General features: G+C 41.6%; 1 protein-coding gene and 1 long non-coding RNA gene across 2 annotated transcripts; both read left to right on the top strand.

Annotated features, from left to right (window-relative positions):
* Positions 1-1,911: 1,911 nt before the first annotated feature.
* On the top strand, positions 1,912-8,103 carry eif3m (eukaryotic translation initiation factor 3, subunit M). The gene is made up of 11 exons (XM_014997860.2): positions 1,912-2,069; positions 3,359-3,491; positions 3,638-3,776; positions 3,855-3,978; positions 4,068-4,162; positions 4,617-4,700; positions 4,783-4,882; positions 5,233-5,314; positions 5,709-5,852; positions 6,843-6,903; positions 7,875-8,103. Exons 1-11 carry the CDS (start codon positions 2,028-2,030, stop codon positions 7,996-7,998), a joined length of 1,128 nt encoding a protein of 375 aa, XP_014853346.1. The 5' UTR covers positions 1,912-2,027; the 3' UTR covers positions 7,999-8,103.
* A 10,650-nt stretch (positions 8,104-18,753) lies between these two features.
* Positions 18,754-20,925, top strand: LOC148160228 (uncharacterized). The gene is made up of 3 exons (XR_015762529.1): positions 18,754-19,987; positions 20,057-20,134; positions 20,199-20,925. It is a non-coding gene; the product is annotated as an uncharacterized LOC148160228 (long non-coding RNA).
* The last annotated feature ends 1,878 nt before the right edge of the window (positions 20,926-22,803 follow it).

Raw genomic sequence — 22,803 nt, 5'->3', positions numbered from 1 at the left:
TTTTCCTGACAGATGAACTATGAGCAGCGAGGCAGGGAAATGAAAAACACCCCGCAGTATCCTTACCCTGGGATGAGCCTCCTCGCCACCCAAACATCAGTAACCCGACTCCATAGTTTTAAGATGACCTCTTGCTTCACTTGCCCTGCTCACCTTAATCACCAGAGTGACCTGCCATCGCAACAATACACAGGATCCCCTTTGGTGCAGGGGCCCAGCACATGTTCACATAGCGGGTATGTGGTGGGGGAGACGTGCCCTCTGACACTGACAGTATGTCCACGTTGGCCGTCTCTGGGTCAAAGTTTCTGTGTTAGTCTGCAAAAATGAACTAGAGCATAATATGATAACCTCAACACAGAATCGCTCTTTACTTGAATCCATAACATTTAACGTTGATCTTTCAAAGAGGAGACATTTACGTGAAAGAAGAATAAAAACTGAAAAAAGATTAAGAAAGTTTGAGGTTTTTTTTTTTTTCAAGTGATAAAGAGTAAAAGGGAATTTTCACACACATTTAGCCATATGCTGAGTTAAGGGAGCCTAATTCTCACCTTTATAGTGGGCACTTAGTTTTTCAGTATCATAGCTCAAAGTATCTGGTATTCTGAAGCTATGACTAATTGTGATTATTAAAAAAAATTGAAAATCAGACATTTGTGCATCTGGCATTCATTGTCCAGGAGGTAACTTAAAAACCTCATACATTTGTATCATTGAATAATTCATAGATGGTCCACGACACTGTTAACGTTTTACCCCACCTTTAGAATATTGTATGCATTTCAAACAACAACAAATAAATCTGTTGAGGGAAAAAAAATATATATATTTTTTAAAATCCGCAATAACATGCTTTCATACGTCAGCACACCCTTGATGTACTAATTTGCTGAAGTCCCTCAGTTTCCACATTCTGTCTAATTGTGTTCACATATACAATCAACTATAGTGAATCAAAAAGTAAGTAGTACAATGTCTGAACTAAGGATTGTAGGAAAATGCATTTCTTCAACACTGTGTGAATGTGTCATAGACTTATTAAACCAAAGTGAAATCTTGGGCCAAAATGTTAGAAGGTATGTTTTGAACAAAAACAAGCACTAAGCAGCAGCATAAAAACACCATGTGAAACACACAGTGAAACACACTGGTCACAGTTCACACTTTGAGTTACTTTTCTCAAATGGAGCAAGGGTTTTTGTCAATATGGATGAAATTATACATTAGTACAGGTGAGTTTTGGCCCAAAATATTGACCTTTCTGTTATAAACTATAAGATAAATTTATTTCCTGGGATCAAGTGCATTGGTCCCTCATGCATCGAAACGCCATGCAGCAAGATGCTGACTTACCTGCATCTTGGCGATTTCCAGTTTGCAAACTTCACCTTTTTTCCCCCAAAGATAGCAATCTTTATGGTCAAACATTTCAGGTATACGATATGTCTCCAAAAATTAATGTCATTGTCCTTTAATGCATCTGTAATCTTGGGTTTTATGTTGCTTTTAGAATAATGGCTTCTTCTATGATATTCTTTTTCCTTTTACACATCAGTAATGAGTACAGCAACTCTCTTCACTCAGCTCGAATAGGGGCAAAATGGCTCTTTGGTCTGCAATGGTTGCAGACCACTGCTACTAATGAACTCAATGCTTATTTCACAAAATTAATACAATGAAATAAACTTTCCAGGATAGAGCAATGGTCTTTTTATTGATTTATTTTTACTCAACACTTTTTCACATACACTAGTGTTATTTAATCAGGTTAAAGTTCGACTTATTTGTAGCATAAGTAAAGTTGAAGTGTCGCTATTTCCCAGACTCCAGAACGACGGAGACAAAACGGTGAATGAATACAGACGCACTCGCTACCTGAACGAGTTTAGCCGGCTGCTGCCGCTTTAAGAAAATGACCCGGATGAGCATCAGTCTACCCGGTGATGCTGGACTTTCTTTTCCGCTCTGATCTCGGAGTTGGTGAGAGCGTGGATTTCATCATCTAGGCTCACCGTATCACCAAAATGAGCGTCCCAGCTTTTATCGACATAACAGAAGAAGACCAGGTGTGACCTACGTTTTCTAAGGATATTAAAATTGTGTTTTCTAGTTTAAGAGTAGAATTAAAGCTACGCATTTAAATAAGTTAGCATGTGCTAGCTACCTGCAATGCTAACTCGGTACTTAGCAACTGACTGATTGTAAAGATGTGTATGTTAGCAAATTCATAAATAAGACTAATTGTTTAAAATTTGGATTAGCAACATGGGATTTCGTTTACATATGTTGCTCTTAGATTATTCTAGATCAAAATATTTGCAGTCAAAAGTAACGCTTGGCTAGCAAATGCTACCCACCTACATATATGTCGACATAAACAAAGTTGCAAAAATAAATAAATGAATTAAACAAAGCATTAACATTATTCATTCGATTTCCCTTTAGCTTGTGCCACTAAATTCAAACTATATTTTTTTGTGGTGGAGATTAAGCTATAGTTTCAATGCTTTAGCAGGGCTTTTTCTAACACTGCGTGATTTTACATAATGCGCAATGTATGCCATCAAACTTTCAAACAGGTTGGATATCGGCGCAGATGATTGGCGTTTGACTTAGTTGAAATGTTTTAAATTTTACAAATGATAAAACATGTAGAGATGTCCAAAGTGCAGCGTTCAGTTCTCAAGAATAACACAAATTAGGGCCACCAACACAGGTGGTCGATGCAGATGAAGACATTTTGTTTTTAATTGGGGCAAATTTATTACATTCAATTTAAAATCTTATTACAATAGAAAATACTGGTAGCATAGCGTTTTTGCTTTTAATAACCAGGCTTTATTAGCATTTTCTTTAATTTCCTAGTAAATGAGACATCTATCTAGTGACTTTTATTCAAAAGCAGATTTTTTTTGTTTGTTTTATCCAAGACTGTTTTTAATTAATCTATGAGACATGGCTAAATTCATTTAGCATTTAAAGACAGAGAGAGAGTGACACCAAATCACATCCCGATTGTTGGTATTAGACAAATTTTAATCAAATCTTAAAGAACAATTTATACTTCTCTCACCTTCTGCCCCAGAAAGCTTTATAATTAACATATCGCATGCTTAGTTTATTGTTGAGCAGGTAAAAAAGAAAACACCTTCTTTTTTTATTTTTGTTTGGACACTCCTGATCTAGACTAAGAAGTAAAAAGGTTCCAGCACTTTGATATTTCAGAGCATAGACAGACAAACAGGATATTTATTAAATTCTTAACTAAAATACAGCTTGCTCTTGTCTGACCAGCAGCTCAATATTCTGCAGCGGAAACATCCTTGACATTAACAATGTCACTGTAACATTTCAGGCTTCAGAACTGAGGTCCTACATCAAGGCCAAAGGAGCTGACATCTCAGAGGAGAATGCTGAAGGTGGACTTCATGTGGATTTGGCTCAGATCATTGAGGCCTGTGACGTCTGCCTGAAGGATGACGATAAAGGTGGGTGAGGAAGAACGCTTCTGTGTCTCACACATTGACTCTTGTTATTAGCAAGAAGGTGAAAATGGTTTCATTTTAATAGGAGAGAAAAACAAATCTTAAGTTCAGGTGTTTGAGTCCCCCGTCTGCTTTCTGTCTCTTTGTAGACGTTGAGAGCGTAATGAACAGCATCGTGTCTCTGCTGTTAATCCTGGAGCCAGAGAAGCAAGAAGCTCTGATTGAAAGTCTGTGCGAGAAGCTGGTGAAGTTCCGTGAAGGAGAGCGACCCTCCCTTCGCCTGCAGCTGTGAGTCCTGTCAAACATGTCGATTTCCGATAATTAAAAGATCAAAGGTCCGCGTCAACGGTTGTGTTGCTTTTTCAGGCTGAGCAACTTGTTCCACGGCATGGACGAGAACACTCCGGTCAGGTACACGGTGTTCTGCAGCCTCGTCAAGGTGGCTGCGACCTGTAACGCCATTTCTTTCATCCCCACCGACCTTGATCAGGTATCTATCTCCACTCTCCATCTTTAAAAGCGGTGTTGGTTTTAAAGGTGCGTTTCTTTGGCTTGATTCGCGTCGGTGTTGCTGAATAGGTACGCAAGTGGATTGTTGACTGGAACCTGAACACAGAGAAGAAGCACACACTGCTGAGGCTGGTGTACGAAGCATTGGTGGACTGCAAAAAAAGGTAACGGTACGCAGTATTTGATGTTTATTGTGACTATTTCAAAATCAGCAGATGCAGAAATATAAATTGGCAAATGCGTCCTAATTTATTGAAGCAATGCAGGATGCTGCAATATTACCGACATTCATTTTGACTAGCATTTTGGCTGCTAAAAGTATGTATTTAGAGAGCAGTGGTGGAATTTGAATGCATGGAAGGTTGATATGAAATCCTACCAAGTACTGCATCCAAGAAGATTTAGCTTTTCACGTATTGCACACATTTATTTTGAGGTGAGGATTGTAATTTGGCACATTGTGTCACTCAGAAACATTGCAATGTAACAAAGTTGCAGTGCAGTGCATGCTTTATTACTCAGTGGGTTGCTGGTGTGTTTTAGCACATCGCTGGTCTGTGTTAATTACTGCATGTATGTTAAAAGGACTTTAACCTTTTTCAATTTTCTGCTTTGCAGTGAGGCTGCAGCGAAAGTGATGGTTGAGCTGCTGGGAAGTTACACAGAGGACAACGCCTCACAAGCGCGCGTCGATGCTCACAGGTGCGTTTGTTAAAACCGGTTTGATGCTTGTTGAAGTTTGAAAACGGTGTCCCTCTTTCCAACCCGCTCCCATCGTTTTCAGATGTATTGTTCGTGCTCTCAAAGACCCCAACACCTTCCTGTTTGACCACCTGCTCACCCTGAAACCTGTTCGTTTTTTGGAGGGAGAGCTCATCCATGATGTAAGTGCCGAAAGATTCTTTGCATAACTCAAATCTAGGCAGGGAATTTACCAGGATGTAGATTATTTTTAATTAGACGGATTCGTCCAATGTCCCTTGTTAGTTGCATTTTTAAAGATTTGAGGGATCACATCTCTTCTTTCCTTTTTAGATCTTATTGAAAAAGTGTTTTGTCATGCTTTATCAGTAGGAATTGTTTGCTGAATTGTGCCTTTTGTGATTTCACAGTTTACAAGAGCTTTGATGGTTTAAGTGTACGATATGAGTCCAGAAACTTAATGACCTTAGTTTGTATAAGTTCATCTGACTGATTATTCATTGGCGTTTTTTCTCCCCGTCTGTTTTCTCAGCTATTAACCATCTTTGTGAGTGCAAAGCTAGCAGCGTATGTCAAATTCTACCAGAGTAACAAAGACTTTATTGATTCTCTTGGTAAGTACTTATATATTTTAATGTGAATAAGAGTATTATTTATTCCAAGTTTTTTTGTTTTTGTTTTTTCCATGTTTGTGGCAAGATACTGAACTTTCTAGGGGTATTTTATTCCCTAAGAGTGTCTGCTTGTGTTGATGCAGACCAAGAATGTTTGTTTCAGCACTACCTTCCCCCCCCACCACCCCAACTACATAATGAATGAAATTCAATTAAAACGTGTGTAGGATGGGGCTCTCAAAACAGCCAACACAGAGAGATGTTTTTGTTAATGAGTAGAATCCCTGACTGGTCCTAAACGTCCTGAGCTTTATTACAGGGAAACTCCCTGAGCGGAGAGTAATTGCCTGTGACTGTTTTGTGCTTAATGATCCCTGCACTTTTTGGTCCTCAGGCCTCTCTCACGAGCAGAACATGGCCAAGATGCGCCTGCTGACGTTCATGGGCATGGCGGTGGAATTCAAAGAGATCTCCTTCGACACCATACAGCAGGAGCTGCAGATCGGCGCTGATGACGTCGAGGCTTTCGTCATTGACGGTATGAACCTCAAATGAACCTTGTCCATCCGTGTCCTTCAAACACTTGGCGCAGTTCAGAGAAATGTATACCCAAGACTATTTAAACGTAGTTAGCGTGGCTTAGATGCATGTCTCCACTCTTTTTGCAATATGACCCCATTTTAAAACATTGTGTTTTCTGCTGTCTGACGCCCAAATGCATGGATGTTGTTAGAGCTGCCCACAGCTGCAGCCTGTTGGCATCCTGCCCGTTTCCGCTCGCTCTGAGCATCAGTCAAGTTTGACTGCACTAATGGGTGAGCTCCATCCAAACTGTACTTTAAAAACAATCATAGCGTCAGTATCTGTGACAAATTATTCACTAAACCTTTAAAAGCTTTCTAAAAGGGGAGCTAAAGTTTGGGGCTGCTTCAGGTTCGGAGATGATGTATGGGGTTTAGGCGCTCCGCAAGGTTTATAGGTTTAACACAGAATCACAGTGCGACGCACGAATGACGCTTAATGATGGACCGACAGAAAAAGACAAGACCGCTGGGCTCTTTAAGCTGCTAAATGCATGCTATGACGTTAAGACGCATCGCCTTTCTGCTGCTTCTCAACGAATAATGTTTCAGGAAATTTTGAACAAGATTTTGTGCTGAACCTTGTGCCTGTTTGGTGGTAATACACAGACTTTATCTAGCTCAACTTATCGGTTCTTCTGCCCACTGTAAGCACTGATTCAAATAAACCAGAGAGAAAATTAAAGACAAAAGTTTGTTGGGAATGCACTAATGATAAACCAGGCTGTGATAGTTGGATACAAGAAAATAATCTACAGTAGACGACTTGGGTTGAAACTACGGTTGGATGTGCCCAAGATGTCTCTAGCTGACAGAATGAAAAATCATATTTCCATCCTGATCAGTTAATCTACACGGACTTGTTGATTCCTTTTGTGTCTGGCTGAGATCCTGTAGATTTTTGTTGAAGCTCTTGTTCTCTCCTCACCTTTTTTTTTTTTTTTCAGCTGTTCGGACCAAAATGGTCTACTGCAAAATTGACCAGACGCAGAGAAAAGTTGTCGTGAGGTAAGTTCTTTCAATATTGTGCCATACATAAGTTAACATGAATATGTAGCTAATGAAAATAACGATTTTTTTAAGTTGTCTATAGTTAAGCTTATTTGTTTTAAGCAATAACTGGAAAAAAACAAAATGTGGAGTTTAAAAGGCAATGTGCTGCAGTTTGCTTTGTGGAAAAGATGTTTGGTTTCAGATAACCAAGAGAGCAAGTAATACTCTTGGCAGTCTGGAAAAGTATGGAATTTGATTTAGGTATATTTTTTCTGGTCTGGATAGGTATAGGGGAGAAAATAAAGTTTGCATTTCCATCTAAATGGATGAATCTGTCATCCATTTAGATGATGGATTTCCTGATCCATTATCTAAATTCACAAACTCACTTACTTGTAATCCGATTAATCTATTTATTCCTAATTCATGTTTTTCCCTGTTCGTCTATCTCATTTTGCCCATTCTTCCCTTCAGATTACTCCAGTTCAGCTTATTTATAATATGTAGCACCAATTCACAACAGTTGCTACCTAAAGCCTCTTCACAATGCAATTTACATAAAGAATTGAATGGACATCATAAGATTATTACCTGGTTTACAGAAACATTTAGTAAGAGATTTACTAAAGTTTTATGTTTTACTTAGTAAAAACACAACTCAGTTATTAAAATAGAAACAACTTGACTGGTCTGTAATCTACTGCATTATGCACTTTCATAATCATACAACATTGTTATCTTCACCTATTTTGCTGTGCTTGTGCATTCCCTTCTTTTTGGTAACTGACTGTCTTGTCACTGGTTTAAACTGGATATTAAAACTGAAACAGGATGAAGAAATGGTCCATTCTTTTCTACATAAAGTTTGCATGCAGGACCCTTTCGTAAACATTTTCTAGAAACGGTCTTGCATGTTTTTCATAGCTGAACCTGCTTTTGCCATGAAGTGTGACCTTGGCCTTGCTTTCCCGTCTCCCTTCTCTCAGCCACAGCACACACCGCACCTTTGGCAAGCAGCAGTGGCAGCAGCTGTACGACACCCTGAGCTCCTGGAAGGCTAACCTAGCAACCGTCAAGACCAGTCTGCAGACTTTGTCCCCTTCTGCATAACTCCAACATGGACCTGACTCTCAAATCTTCACTGCTTCACAGAATCTCTGACTGAAAAGATCAGTTTTTATATTAATCAAATAAAAAAGTGAAGGTGACCAACAAGGGCTTTTGTGTTGATATATATATTTGCTTTATTTCTTAATTTCTTATTTCAATGGATAATATAATTTTAACAAAAACATTCAGGGTCCCTAATTGAAACTTCTCCTCTAGCAGCTCTTAACATCTGCTTCCAGTTACAAAGACAGCTTGCCAGTGTAGTAGATGAGCTGCGACTCGGGGTGAGAAATAACCTTCAGCATGAGGGTCAGTTTGTCATCTATACAGATATAACAATTTTCACGTGAACTTAAGGTGACCCTCCATGTTACGGTCAAAGCTGCATTGTGCTGAAGGCTCCTTCCCTGCTGTTGCAACCATGAAACGTTCAGCTGGGCTGATGCAGTCTGCTCAGCTGTAGTCAGCATGATTCACTGTCTGCAATCCCCCTAAAACTGAAATGAAGGGCTTCAAATGTTTGGGGATTTTTTTATTTTTATTTTTTGAAGCAGAAATGTAGGATTAAGTTACTAATGATTTGTGGGAAAAACACTCCAGTAATAATTCTACAACAAACTATCTGGGACAGTATTTTAAAGAAATGCCATGAGTTGTTATATTCCTAAAATATAGATGGTTCAGTTGTGTAAATGTTCCGTATTGTCACTGTTGGGCAAAACCTTTATATATTTTTTTTTTTTTTTTTGTAAAAATCATCTATTGATCACACTCCAACTGTCTGTGATCAATAGTTACTGATGAATTGACATTTAAAAAGTATCAAAAATACTATGTGACTTTGATCAAACTGTGTGAATGACTATCTAGGACAGTGTTTTTCAACCTCTTTTGAGCCAAGGTACACTTTTTTAATTGAAAAAATCTCGAGGCACACCACCAACCAAAAATGTAAACAAAGATACTCTATAGCCGCCTATATTACATATATAGTCATTCTTATCAAAGTGTCTTGAATAGGAATCAAATAAACACAAAAATTTATTTTTATCACATTTTACATTTCTTATTTCAAATTGCACGTTACATGTCCACTTCAAAAATACACCTGAACACCTGGACAGGGCCACAACACTGTGGTGTTAAATTTAAAGAAGTTGTAGAAAATTTCAAAGTGTTTTACAAACTAATCCACAAGCATTCTTTTAGCCAGAATACAGAAAATAATTCTTATTCTGAAAGAAGCAATAATATTTGGGAAAGATTTCACTGTTATAATATGAAGATTTGCATCTACAAAATGTTAATATCTGTATATTTTACCCATCTAGTGTGAAACCTGTGAATGTTTGGATGAAAACAGCTGATTTCCTGGCAGAAATTGAAGAAAGACAAAGATCTTCCTCAACAGCTCTCAGTCTCTCTCTGGTTTTAGTTTTTATACTAACCAGGCTTGAGAAGCTCACTTCACACAGACATGTTGTGGGAAATGGACCCATGTTCTTTCCAACTACTGCTGAGCTTCACCGTCTTTTCATCACTGTCGTCACAGCTAGATACGATGCCCTCACCGCTACCTGTAACGTTCATGCATCACTAATTCTCTTGTTTTAATGTAAAATGCTCTGTAGCTACTGCCATCTAGTGGTAAGAAAATTACATCATTACACCGCTAGTCACTACAGCAGACACTCGAAGATGGCATTATTTGCATTTTCAAAACTGCATTTCAAAGATTTCAAAGATTTTTAAAAGATTTCAAAAAATCTTTTAAAACCAATTACCGTATTTTTCGGACTATAGAGCTCACCATACTAGCACCTTCAATTAAAAAAAAAAAAAAAACGAAACTGGAAGCTGCTCTCGGTTTTCCCAGCAGAGAGCTGCGTCCTATAAAATCTGCTGGATATATTAAGGACGCAGCACTACGTCTCCAAAGTCGAACCATGGTTTCGTTCACACCGAGTTTAAGTGCAGCGACTTTATTTCCCTCCTGTAGTGCCTCAACCTCAAACCGGAGAAATGTGCCTGCTGCTAGCATATGGTTGTTCTAAATGAAAATTAGCGCGTTCTTCTTTGATTTACAATTTTGACTTCTTATGATTCACTTTCTTCTAGAGAGCCCCCTGGTGGTTGAAGAAAAATACACAGGAAAGCCACACCGGGCTACAATTCGCATGGTTCAAAGCTTAGGAAAAAAGTAGCGTCGTATAGACCGGAAAATACGGTACCATAGGTGAAATTGAATAATTTCCACGGCACACCTGACGATCACTCACGGCACACTGGTGTGACGCGGAACAGTGGTTGAAAAACACTGATCTAGGAGATACTTTTTAATGTCTGTTAAAAGTATCTTTTTCTTTCATGGAAAGTTCTGTTCTGGAAGTACAAAGTTTTTGCCAGACAGCTGTGATATATTTATTTTTTATGCAATTATTATGCAATTTCTAGTTAAAAGAAAAACAAATAAGTATAAAGGCATTCAAGTTTGGACCATAATTAAAGAATTGGTAAAAAAATAAAATAGTTTAAGCATTGACTTTGAGATTGCTCATGTACTTCAGCCCTTTATTGTTTCTGAGGAATATAGCAATACAGGTTGCAAACAAGCAATAAGCTGCTGCTCTAATTCCAGAGGATTGGAAAAACGGTTCCATTCAAAATAAAAGAAATGTACTTAAAAATACCGTGTGAAGTTTATACTTCAACCATGCATTATTGGTGGACATTCTTGTCAAAATCAAAACACAAAACAGTGTTTTGATCCATCTATAGAAGTTGAGGGGGAAAAAAACAAAGTTCATCTGTAAAATAAAAAATAAAGCGTCTTCCTTTCTCTACAAACTCAAGCATTTTCTGTAAAGCTGAAACATGCTTCCAGATTTAATCTTCCTATGAGTCATCATGCTATTAATAAGTTTCTTTCTGGAGAACAGCATCGCATTTGCGTTTGTGTCGAGTCATCCAAGCTCTTTCCCCTGTGAACACGTATTCCTGCCCAGAACTATTGGAACACATTCTACAATTCCTCTCCATGTATTAGTTTTGCCAGAAACCGTACTCTTGATGTCATGTTACTAATGTTCTATTGGATTAAGGTCCGGAGGGGCTGGGCCGATCCGCAAATGTTAATCACAATGTTAGGGGATGTCATAAACACTCGAGGGTATTTCCTTCTCAGCATAAGGCAACATGACCTTTTCAAATATTTCAAAGTGATCCACAATCTGTGGAGTAGGAGAAACACATCATGCCTGACCTGTCTTAACAGTCAGGCTTGAATGAAGTAGATGGAGGTCATTTGACAAACTAAGGACTCTAGACTGTAGTGTGTGGAAAGTATTTGCTGTCGCCTCTAAATAAGGGTCACATGTTTTTAAGAAATTGTCCGCTCTCACTGGTTTAACCACATACTGCTATCAGTTTGATGAGGCCCTTTCAGTTCATGATTCAGTCACACACAGCACGAAGCACGTTGGTTCTGTGTATTCTGTCACTGTAGTAAACCTAATTTCTTCCAAACGCAGTGATCTGGTCAGAAAAGTTGGACTGGCTTTACTTCGACCTCAACCAATTGATGTTGTTCTATGCGGCACTTTAATTCAGAAGCGAGGCTCTTGACAAATGCAGCAGAGAAATAATTTGTAGCACCAAACTAGAGCCAGAGGGAAGCACCGTGTGATCAGATCGCCTCTCTGAGTACGTCTGGCTTTAGAAAGATGAAGGAACAATAGAGATCAGTTTGCTTGTTTGGGGGGAGGAAAATGGTATCAGGAAGGACATTGCTACTTTTATTCCAAGCCGTTTCTTCATGTTGCTGCCCAGCTTGGCCCTGAGAGTTTCGGCTTTGTTGGACGGAGATAAAAAAAGAAAAGAAAAAAAGACTGGACTAGATACAATAAATGTTTCGTCAGTAAGAGGTCATTCAAGCAAATGTCTCTTCAAAATGTTTAACGTCAGTGAAATGGGAAAAATATACAGGAGTTGTTCCACATTTTTTGTAAATTAAATACCAATTTTTTAAGAACTATAATCCATTTTCAGGGGGCCTCTAGCGCATTATGACGTTAATCTCACGATTTACGGTATAGAGATTAGGGTGTGGAAGGGATTCGTTTCAGTTTTCTTCCTCCGGGTCAGTGATTAAATGAGCAGTGACCGACAAAGTGCAGATCATTGGCGTTGCACTCTGCCTCTCCTCAGCTCTCATCCGCCGCGCTCATTTCCTTGACAGTTAAACTTTCCGTTTAATTGATGCAGACCAACGTTAGACGTCTCAGACGCCGTCGATTTTCAATTTTGAGTATTTTAGTCCAGACACTGAAGTATTATTTCTTTTAGATTTATCAGACCATTGGAGTGCCATCCACTACTACAATCTGTTAGTTAATTTTTCTGTCATTTGAAGGGTCTGCTTTATCTCACCGCTCACCTGTGTCCAGTTTTCCGTAGCAGACCAGCATGTCCAGCCACTATCATGGTGTAAATCACAAAACACATTCTCTGGAGCGCAATCTCATCACAGTCACCTGTAAGGAAGAGAGCAGAGCAGATGGAAACTACTTTGACTCAAGCTCAAGTTTAGATTTGGTTTCAGTTTCTGTATTTTTTTATTTTTTTTCCCCAGCTTTGATTCAGATGACTTCTGCGGTTTTCACTACTTGTGTTTTAGGTGTGTTTTGGTGGGTGAAGACATTTCTGGTTAACTGACCCCTGTTTGCTCAAAGCTGAGGTCATTTACTGTAAGCGAGTGGTGTGGTCATAATCTAATAAAGCCAAACTTGTAACCTTTAAGAATGGAAATGTAGTGGTATAGAAATGTATGTAATTCTACAAATAGTTTCCAGGTGAGGAGTTCCGGTTCTTAGGTGGGCGTGGTGTATATAAGGGAGCTGCAGCGCTCATTCAGCATGTGTCGTCTTTGTGCTCCCACTGTGTGGTTTGTGTCCGGTGGAATCTGGCAGCGGAAAGCAACAAATTGCTGGCTGGTGCATGTTGTGCTGACGATCTGGTGGTAGGTGTTCTCTCTCCCTGCACTTTAGCTGATCGTGGTCAGAAAATCTAAATTAAAGTGTGATTATAGGTAAAACGCCTCAGCGCTGCGCTCCTCTTCCTCGGTCTGCGAGTGTGTGTGTGTGTGTGCGTGTTTGTGGATCGGCAGGTAAGAAATTAACACCCATCTAGGCTCCGCTTTCTTTTAGTTTTAGTGACTAATCTGTTTGTAGTCCCCACAGTTGGACCATTGCTGCTCTGTCTACGTTCGTTTCCCGGATCTGCTCTGTCTACGTTCGTTTCCCGGATCTGCTCTGTCTACGTTCGTTTCCCGGATCTGCTCTGTCTACGTTCGTTTCCCGGATCTGCTCTGTCTACGTTCGTTTCCCGGATCTGCTCTGTCTACGTTCGTTTCCCGGATCTGCTCTGTCTACGTTCGTTTCCCGGATCTGCTCTGTCTACGTTCGTTTCCCGGATCTGCTCTGTCTACGTTCGTTTCCCGGATCTGCTCTGTCTGCATCCGTTTTCCGGACCTGCTCTGCTCCTGTCTACGTTTATCTCCCGGATTTCGGCACAATTGTTTTTAAAGTTGGACTGTGGCGTTATCCGCCCTCATTAAAGCGGTGTTTGGGGTGTGGCGTCAGCGCGCCCATTTCACCTCTCGCTGCGGTGCGGCAAGAGGACCACGCCTGGGCCTGATGTTTTAACTTGTATTATCTGTTTTCTATTTCTTTTACTTATTTTGTCTACAGCCTTTTTTTTTTGTTCTTTATTTAGTCAGGGCTGATATTATTCTTTTTGAGATTATTATATTGGTTAACTGTCTGTTTTTGTTTGCAGTTGCTGAGGCCCGGTGGCGGTGTTGGTGTGGTGACGGTGTCCTCCTCGTCTGTGTGCTGTGATTTTTGAGTTTGGGGTGTCTCACTGCGTCTGGTGTTAAAAGGTTTTTTTTTTGGTTTGCTGTGTTTGGTGGAGGTCGTCCCCATAGCGCCCCCCTCCGGCCGGTAACCTCAGCTGCTGCAGTTTTTTTATTTTCTTTTGACTTATTTTGATTTATTGTGTCATTTTTAAAAACATTTTTTAAAAAAGAGAATTTAATAAAACTACTTTTATAACTGTGAACTGTCTCAGATGTTTTAAATCCCTGCATAACCGAACCTGTGTGCCTCCGACGAGAGGTAATATTCCCTGGGTGAAATTCCCAGGGTGGCGTTGTTGAGCAACCTATTAGAACTAAAATCCCACAAAACCCGAACTACCATCTAGTGTCGCCACATTTTTGGCGTTGTCGGCAGGATTATGCTTTTTATGAACATCTGAGACCAGTGTTTGTGTTTTTCAATATTTGTGTTTGTGTATTTTTTTTTTCTTTTTTTTCCCTTTTTTTCTTTTTGTGCAGATTGACCGATCCAGAAACAGAGCAGCAGTGGTTCCATGTAGAGCTTCAAAGTGGTGGGTGAGGTCTTAATAGTTTAACCTTAGGTTGTTTTTTTTTTTTTGCACTGCAGTAATCATAAGCTTGCTATAATGGAAGAAGAAATTCAGGAACTTAAGGACCTGGTAGCAAGCTTAAGAGCTGACAACGAGCAGTTGCGACAGGGTCAGGCTAGCTTGGGTGCTCAACCGTCCACTTCTTCGGCATCGGCTAATGCCCCTCCTACGCCTAGTCTCCCTGTAGCAGAGAGACTGATTTTTGTGCCTAGGGATAGGAAATGTCCCATCTTTAGAGGAAGGACAGGCATAGGATTGAGTGAGTGGATGGAGGAAGCAAAGGTGTGTATGAGAGCGCGACATCTATCTGTTGCTGACCAAGCATTTTTCCTGTTCGATCATTTGGATGGAGAGGCTAGGAATGAAATAAAGTATCGCTCTAGTGCAGAGAGAGAGGACCCTGCTAAAGTGTTTGAAATCTTACAAGAATTGTATGGCTGCTCAGAGTCATATGTTGCTCTCCAAGAGGCCTTCTTTTCCAGAGGACAACAAGAGGGGGAGAGTCTTCAGGAGTTCTCCCTCGCATTAATGGGTCTTATGGAGAAGGTAAAGCAACGCGCACCTGCTGGTATGTTGAATTCTGAGACGCTGCTAAGAGATCAGTTTGTTGAGCAGGTGTTGGATGGTTCCCTGCGTCGTGAGCTGAAGCAGCTGGTGCGCGCGAGGCCGGACAGCACTTTGCTTGATGTTAGGACTGCAGCAATACAGTGGGAGCGCGAAGGGGTACCTCATCCTGTGAGAAGCCGTAGTCAGTCGGTTCCTTCAGTTTATGGTGTCCAGTATGGGGTTCATGGTGGTCCTCAGGTAGCTTCTTTGACATCAGCAACAGAAATGAGTCAGATGAGGGAAATGCTAAAGCGTCAGCAAGAGCAGCTCCAACAGCTTAGTGAGAGCATTTCTCAGTTGCAGAATTTCCGTCGTACTAACCGTCCACCCTTTGCTGGTCCAGTTATCTGTAGGCGGTGTAATCAGCCTGGTCATTTTGCACGAGAGTGTGATGGGGTGCGTGCCCCTTGTCGAACCCAAGTTCAGTCAGATTCAGCTACTCGGCCCCATTCTGCTTCAGCGGCGGAAAACTAGTTCCCACCGAACTGCAGAGCCACAGTTTAGGTGGGGGTGCTACTGGCTCACAAGCCGTTATTGGGAGTTTGGGTGCTTCTAAATTGATCTCAGCTTGTCCTCATGCAGATGTAATCATGGGTGGTGTAACAGTCGCATGTTTAGTGGATACTGGTTCAATGGTGTCCACGGTCTCTGAAAGCTTTTTTCGTCAGCATATGGAGTCTTGGGGTTTGGAGCGTCTCCATTCGTGTCATTGGTTGGAGCTTAGAGCTGCCAATGGTCTTAAGATTCCTTATATTGGCTATTTAGAACTTGATGTACAACTCTGTGGCAAATTGATTCCCCACTGTGGTGTTTTGGTTGTTCAGGACCCTTGTGGTGAGCTCCCAACTAAGGTCCCAGGTGTTTTGGGGATGAATGTGATCAGGAAGTGTTATCAGGAACTGTTTGGGCTGCATGGTGTAGCTTGGTCTTCTGTGCCTGGTGTTTCTGAGACCCCTCAGTCCGTCATGCAGGCACTGCAGCAGTGTCAGTCTGCCTCCTTACAAGAGCCTCATAGTCCTGGAAGGGTTAAGGTCAGGGGTAAAAAGGGCTGTCGGATTCCTGGTGGAGTCATGAAAATTGTGGCTGCCACATGTTCTGATGGGTACTCAGGCTCTACTGCTCTGTTTGAACCCTTAGAGTCCGGATTGCCTTCTGGTTTGCTTGCTTCCCCTGCCTTGGTTCCAGTAATTAGGGGTACAGCTTATGTGCCCATTATTAATGTTGGTTTGACTGGAGTGGTGTTATACCCTCGCACTGTTGTTGGCACACTGAATGTTGTTAATGTGGTGAGTCTCCCGGCAGGAATTACTGAAGTCCCAGCAAAAGTAGCCAGGATGGGGTGCCAGACGGCTTCAGTTGGTGTGCAACAGCAGGTGAAGGACTTGGATTTGTCGTCTTTGTCTGTGGAAGAACAAGGTCAGGTGAGATCATTGCTCCATCAGTACATGACAGTTTTCTCATCTCAAGATGGTGACCTGGGCTGTACTAGTCTGATAGCTCATGACATTCCTTTGGTTGACGATGTCCCAGTTAAACAACGCTATAGGCGTATTCCCCCTTCTGATTATGAGGTGGTGAAGGACCATATCAACCAATTGCTGACTTCACAGATCATTAGAGAGAGTAGCAGCCCGTATGCTTCTCCAATAGTATTAGTGAGAAAGAAAGATGGAAGTATTCGGATGTGTGTTGACTATAGACAGTTAAATAGCAAGACCCGAAAAGACTCTTTTCCTCTCCCACGAATAGAAGAGTCATTGGATGCCTTGTCTGGTGCATGTTGGTTTTCCACCCTTGATTTGGCTAGTGGGTATAATCAGGTTCCAGTTGTGGAGGCAGATCGTCCAAAAACTGCCTTTTGTACTCCCTTTGGGCTGTTTGAATGGAACCGGATGCCTTTTGGGCTCTGCAATGCGCCTAGTACCTTCCAACGGTTAATGCAGCGGATTTTTGGGGATCAACAGTGCCAGTCTGTTTTGTTATATCTTGATGACATTGTTGTTTTCTCTTCAAGTGTGGATCAACATCTGGAGCGCTTGAAGGTGGTGCTGGATCGACTTCTACAACAGGGGCTTAAGGCAAAGCTCAGTAAATGTTCCTTTTTTCAAAAAGAGGTACGTTATTTAGGACATGTGATCTCTGGTGAAGGGGTTGCCACAGATCCTAGTAAAGTTGAAGTTGTAGCTAACTGGCCAACTCCCGCTAAAGCTTCAGAACTTCGGTCATTCCTTGGCTTTGCCAGTTATTACCGTCGTTTTGTGGAAGGTTTTGCAAAACTGGCAGCTCCTTTGCATAGAGTTGTGGCTCAGTGTGCTGGTGCCAAAGCTGGTAAGAAATCAGATTGTGGACTTGCTGCATGTTGGACTGATGAGTGTCAAAAGAGCTTTGAAATCCTGAAGGCTAAGCTAACAACAACACCAGTGTTAGCCTATGCAGATTTCACTCAGCCATTTATCCTGGAGGTTGATGCCAGCCATGGTGGCCTGGGAGCAGTCCTCTCTCAGATGCAAGGAGGCAAGGTGAGACCGATTGCTTATGCCAGTCGAGGCTTGAGACCCACAGAGCGAAACATGGCAAATTACAGCTCCATGAAGCTTGAGTTTCTGGCCCTTAAGTGGGCCATGACTGACAAGTTTAGAGAGTATCTGTTGGGGAACAAATGTATTGTCTACACTGATAACAACCCTCTCAGTCATCTGTCCACCGCTAAATTGGCTGCCACTGAACAGAGGTGGGCTGCTCAGCTAGCATCTTTTGATTTTGAGATCAAGTACCGGTCAGGTCGGAGTAACACCAATGCTGATGCGCTTTCTCGCCAGCATCCACCTGACCTACCAGATGTGAAAGTCATGCTTCCGGGTACAGCTATGCCTAGAGCATTGCAGGAAGCTTTGGGGTTTGAAACAGTTGAGGCAACCCAAGCAGTCGTTGCAGTTTTGCCACAGCATACTACAGCTGAACTTTGTGCTTTGCAGCAGGCGGATCCTGTTTTACAGGACGTGTTGGTGTTTTGGAAGAAAGGACAGCATCCTAGTCGAGAGGAGCGAGCCCAGCTGTCTTCATCCACGTTGGTTCTGCTTCGACAGTGGAACCGGTTTGTCGAGAGAGATGGAGTTCTCTATCGAAAGGTATTTAGGTCCGACGGTGGTGATGTTGTGTTTCAGTTGGTGTTACCAAGTGTGCTAATTAAGGATGTTCTGACCCAAGTTCATGAAGAACATGGTCACCAGGGAGTGGAGCGAACTTTGGCGCTCTTACGGTCCCGGTGTTACTGGCCTCATATGGCCTCTGATGTGGCCCAATGGTGCCAGGCTTGTGAGAGGTGCCAGGTGGCAAAGGATGTCCACCTTAAAGCTTATGGTAACATGGGACATTTATTAGCATCACGTCCTAATGAAATTTTGGCTATTGATTATACCACCTTAGAGCCCACTCAGAATGGCTTAGAAAATGTTTTGGTCTTGACAGATGTTTTTAGTAAATATACTGTTGCTGTCCCCACACGGGATCAGCGAGCGGCCACTGTGGCTAAGGTTTTGGTGTCTGAATGGTTTTATAAGTTTGGTGTTCCAGCTCGGTTGCACTCCGACCAGGGTCGTAACTTTGAGAGCTCACTTATCCAGCAGCTGTGTAGCTTGTATGGCATTGTAAAATCACGCACCACTCCATATCACCCAGAAGGAAATGGCCAATGTGAGCGTTTTAATCGGACGCTGCACAATCTGTTAAGGACGCTGCCTGTGTCTCGGAAGAGAGATTGGCATGCCTGTTTGCCCCAGGTTCTTTATTGTTATAATACAACTCCTCACCAATCTACTGGAGAGTCACCTTTCCTTTTAATGTTTGGTCAGGAACCTAGACTGCCCCTAGATTTCCTGTTGGGTAGAGTTGAGAGTCCAGTTGGTGGTTCTGTCCATGAGTGGGTTCAAGAGCATCAAGCTCGTTTGCAGGTAGCCTTTGATGGGGCTAGAGAGCACCTGAAACATGCTGCAGATCGCCGAAGGCAGGCCCATGAGACTCAGGTGAAACATCTGCCATTAAAAGAAGGTCAATTTGTGTTTTTGCGTGACTTTACTGCTAGGGGGCCTCATAAGACCAGGGACCGATGGAGCTCTGTCAAGTATAAAGTGTTGAGGGCACCAAAGGACGATGGCTCTGTTTATACCATTGCACCTATGAATGACCAGACTAAAGTAAGACAGGTACACCGTACCATGCTGAAGCCTGTGGTTGGTGTTGTTCCTCCTGATCACATTCCTCCTCACAACTTGCCTTCTGTAGAAGAAGGACTGTCTGAGGATAATGGCCCATTTGATTATGATCTGTTTGTTTGTGAACAGCAACCCCTGGTGGTTGCTTCTGACTTACCTTCTAGTAGATCACAGCCTCAAGCTGCATCCCAGGAACCAGGGTCACCATGTGAACCAGTTGTATCCGCTGAACCCTCTACATCTGTGACTGTTCCACCTGTCAGCTGTCCTGAGCCAGTGGCCTTACGTCGTTCCAAACGACAAACTGCTGGACAACATTCTAATGTGTACCATCTCCCACGGCCAGCAGGAGATGCTCTTCCTGGAGGCTCTTCTGCATCCATGTCAAGTGTATCAGCTTTTAGACCTTGGATCTGATAGTTCCAGTTTTGAATTGGCCATCGTCGGGTCGACGATGCAAGAAGGGGGGGTAGAATGTAGTGGTATAGAAATGTATGTAATTCTACAAATAGTTTCCAGGTGAGGAGTTCCGGTTCTTAGGTGGGCGTGGTGTATATAAGGGAGCTGCAGCGCTCATTCAGCATGTGTCGTCTTTGTGCTCCCACTGTGTGGTTTGTGTCCGGTGGAATCTGGCAGCGGAAAGCAACAAATTGCTGGCTGGTGCATGTTGTGCTGACGATCTGGTGGTAGGTGTTCTCTCTCCCTGCACTTTAGCTGATCGTGGTCAGAAAATCTAAATTAAAGTGTGATTATAGGTAAAACGCCTCAGCGCTGCGCTCCTCTTCCTCGGTCTGCGAGTGTGTGTGTGTGTGTGCGTGTTTGTGGATCGGCAGGTAAGAAATTAACACCCATCTAGGCTCCGCTTTCTTTTAGTTTTAGTGACTAATCTGTTTGTAGTCCCCACAGTTGGACCATTGCTGCTCTGTCTACGTTCGTTTCCCGGATCTGCTCTGTCTACGTTCGTTTCCCGGATCTGCTCTGTCTACGTTCGTTTCCCGGATCTGCTCTGTCTACGTTCGTTTCCCGGATCTGCTCTGTCTACGTTCGTTTCCCGGATCTGCTCTGTCTACGTTCGTTTCCCGGATCTGCTCTGTCTACGTTCGTTTCCCGGATCTGCTCTGTCTACGTTCGTTTCCCGGATCTGCTCTGTCTGCATCCGTTTTCCGGACCTGCTCTGCTCCTGTCTACGTTTATCTCCCGGATTTCGGCACAATTGTTTTTAAAGTTGGACTGTGGCGTTATCCGCCCTCATTAAAGCGGTGTTTGGGGTGTGGCGTCAGCGCGCCCATTTCACCTCTCGCTGCGGTGCGGCAAGAGGACCACGCCTGGGCCTGATGTTTTAACTTGTATTATCTGTTTTCTATTTCTTTTACTTATTTTGTCTACAGCCTTTTTTTTTGTTCTTTATTTAGTCAGGGCTGATATTATTCTTTTTGAGATTATTATATTGGTTAACTGTCTGTTTTTGTTTGCAGTTGCTGAGGCCCGGTGGCGGTGTTGGTGTGGTGACGGTGTCCTCCTCGTCTGTGTGCTGTGATTTTTGAGTTTGGGGTGTCTCACTGCGTCTGGTGTTAAAAGGTTTTTTTTTTGGTTTGCTGTGTTTGGTGGAGGTCGTCCCCATAGCGCCCCCCTCCGGCCGGTAACCTCAGCTGCTGCAGTTTTTTTATTTTCTTTTGACTTATTTTGATTTATTGTGTCATTTTTAAAAACATTTTTTAAAAAAGAGAATTTAATAAAACTACTTTTATAACTGTGAACTGTCTCAGATGTTTTAAATCCCTGCATAACCGAACCTGTGTGCCTCCGACGAGAGGTAATATTCCCTGGGTGAAATTCCCAGGGTGGCGTTGTTGAGCAACCTATTAGAACTAAAATCCCACAAAACCCGAACTACCATCTAGTGTCGCCACAGAAACATTGGTAGATTTAATTTATTGCAGATGATTATGACACCAACAAGCACAGACTTTTCTCTCCCATCAACTAGTATTAACCATGAATTATTATGCATTAAGACAGCATCATTCAAAACTTACTGCAGCTCGTCTTACAGTGACATATTATTTTGCAAGACCACATAAATAAACAATCTTTTGGGCAAATGTAGCAGTCTTACAGTACTTAAGAGATACAGACGACTCCTCGACTGAACTTCAATTAGCACCAACCAGAAGGCAGTTAGATAATGTAGATATGTAAACAAAAGCCCCACAAACCCCAAATATCTCCATAGTTACCAAACCAAATTTAATCAGAGAGAAACATAGAGATTATTGCCCAAGATGCATTTCTTTTAATCAACATAGGGGAGGATTGCCCTTAATCCTGCCAACTATTTCAGCTTAATTCACAGTTTTCTGTGTAGACTGCATTGCTATAGAAGCTGTTAACAGCGCAACATTCAGCCAACCAGCTATGAAAATGCTGAGAGAAATAGATTAAGTGCTTTTATGAGACTTGACGGATCTCAAAAGATGCTACAGCATATAAAAGACACAAAACTGTTATGATGTTTGGGAAAAGTTAATGCATTTAAGGTTCACACAAGATGGTCCCGTTAAATGAATCGCACTGCATAAAAATGAGCTATATATGTTCAAAGATGACTCATGAGAATGTTGTATAGAAAAAATCAAACAAAAAAAAAATTAGGTACAAGAAGAGGGGAAATTAAATGGTAACAACATATTCTGGGCTCAATGTTGTCATTGCTTTTAAAGTTGAATTGAACAATGATGCTTCTTTGCAGAATGTGTTTCTTCAGTGCTTTACATGCTACATTGGCACACCTGGAAAATATATGTAAAACTTTTAAAATATAACGTAGTATGTGGGTTTGGTGAATTGAGACTTTTGCTGGAACTGTATGCTTTGGTTGGATGAAAACAAGATTGTTCTTGTTCAGCCACAAACACCACAGGTGGGTCTGATTTGGAAAAAAAAATAAATATTTGAACCTTGTTAAATAGTTTTACACAACTTAAAGATCTGAAGATTTGTTTGAACCTGCTACTGGAATGATAAATGATAATAAAAAAAACATTTTATTTTAAGGCTTTTACACAGCTCAGCTAGGGATGCCAATGACTCCAAAGTGTTACCAAACCACAGCAGTCCAAAACATCCTTAGGATGTCCATGTTGGTGTCAGGTTACTGTAAACACCAGGGCATGATTCACACTGAATCATATGTTATTTGAATTCACAGTTTTTAGAAAACAACGCAGTGATCCTTCAGGAGGCCATGCTGAACAGGCTTAACAACTTTCTAATAATTTAAATAAAAACTTACCTTGAGGCAACTTTCTCAAGGTAAGCTCATGGCAGAGTTTCTCAGATAGCACCTCTTAAAATTTAAAATCCAAAAACTGTGTATTATTTTACACACTACACCAACTCATTTATATCTCTAACTTTGTGCATGTCTGTCGCCGGAGATTGAAAAGGTGTTTATTTTGGAGTATGTTTTCTTTTCTTTTACAAAAACAATAGTTTTTAGGAT

This window comes from Poecilia mexicana, unplaced genomic scaffold (assembly GCF_051168715.1).
Source record: "Poecilia mexicana isolate PSO_F unplaced genomic scaffold, ASM5116871v1 scaffold_3, whole genome shotgun sequence".
NCBI lineage: Eukaryota > Metazoa > Chordata > Actinopteri > Cyprinodontiformes > Poeciliidae > Poecilia > Poecilia mexicana.
Note: the sequence above shows the minus strand (reverse complement) of the source record. Positions and strands in the feature narration are given on the sequence as shown.

Excerpts from the sequence above, each read along its gene's own strand:
- eif3m (XM_014997860.2), top strand. The coding sequence starts at position 2,028 with ATGAGCGTCCCAGCTTTTATCGACATAACAGAAGAAGACCAG. Across the intron at positions 4,883-5,232 it reads AGGGAGAGCTCATCCATGAT|CTATTAACCATCTTTGTGAG; the intron begins GTAAGTGCCGAA and ends CTGTTTTCTCAG. Across the intron at positions 5,315-5,708 it reads AGACTTTATTGATTCTCTTG|GCCTCTCTCACGAGCAGAAC; the intron begins GTAAGTACTTAT and ends TTTGGTCCTCAG.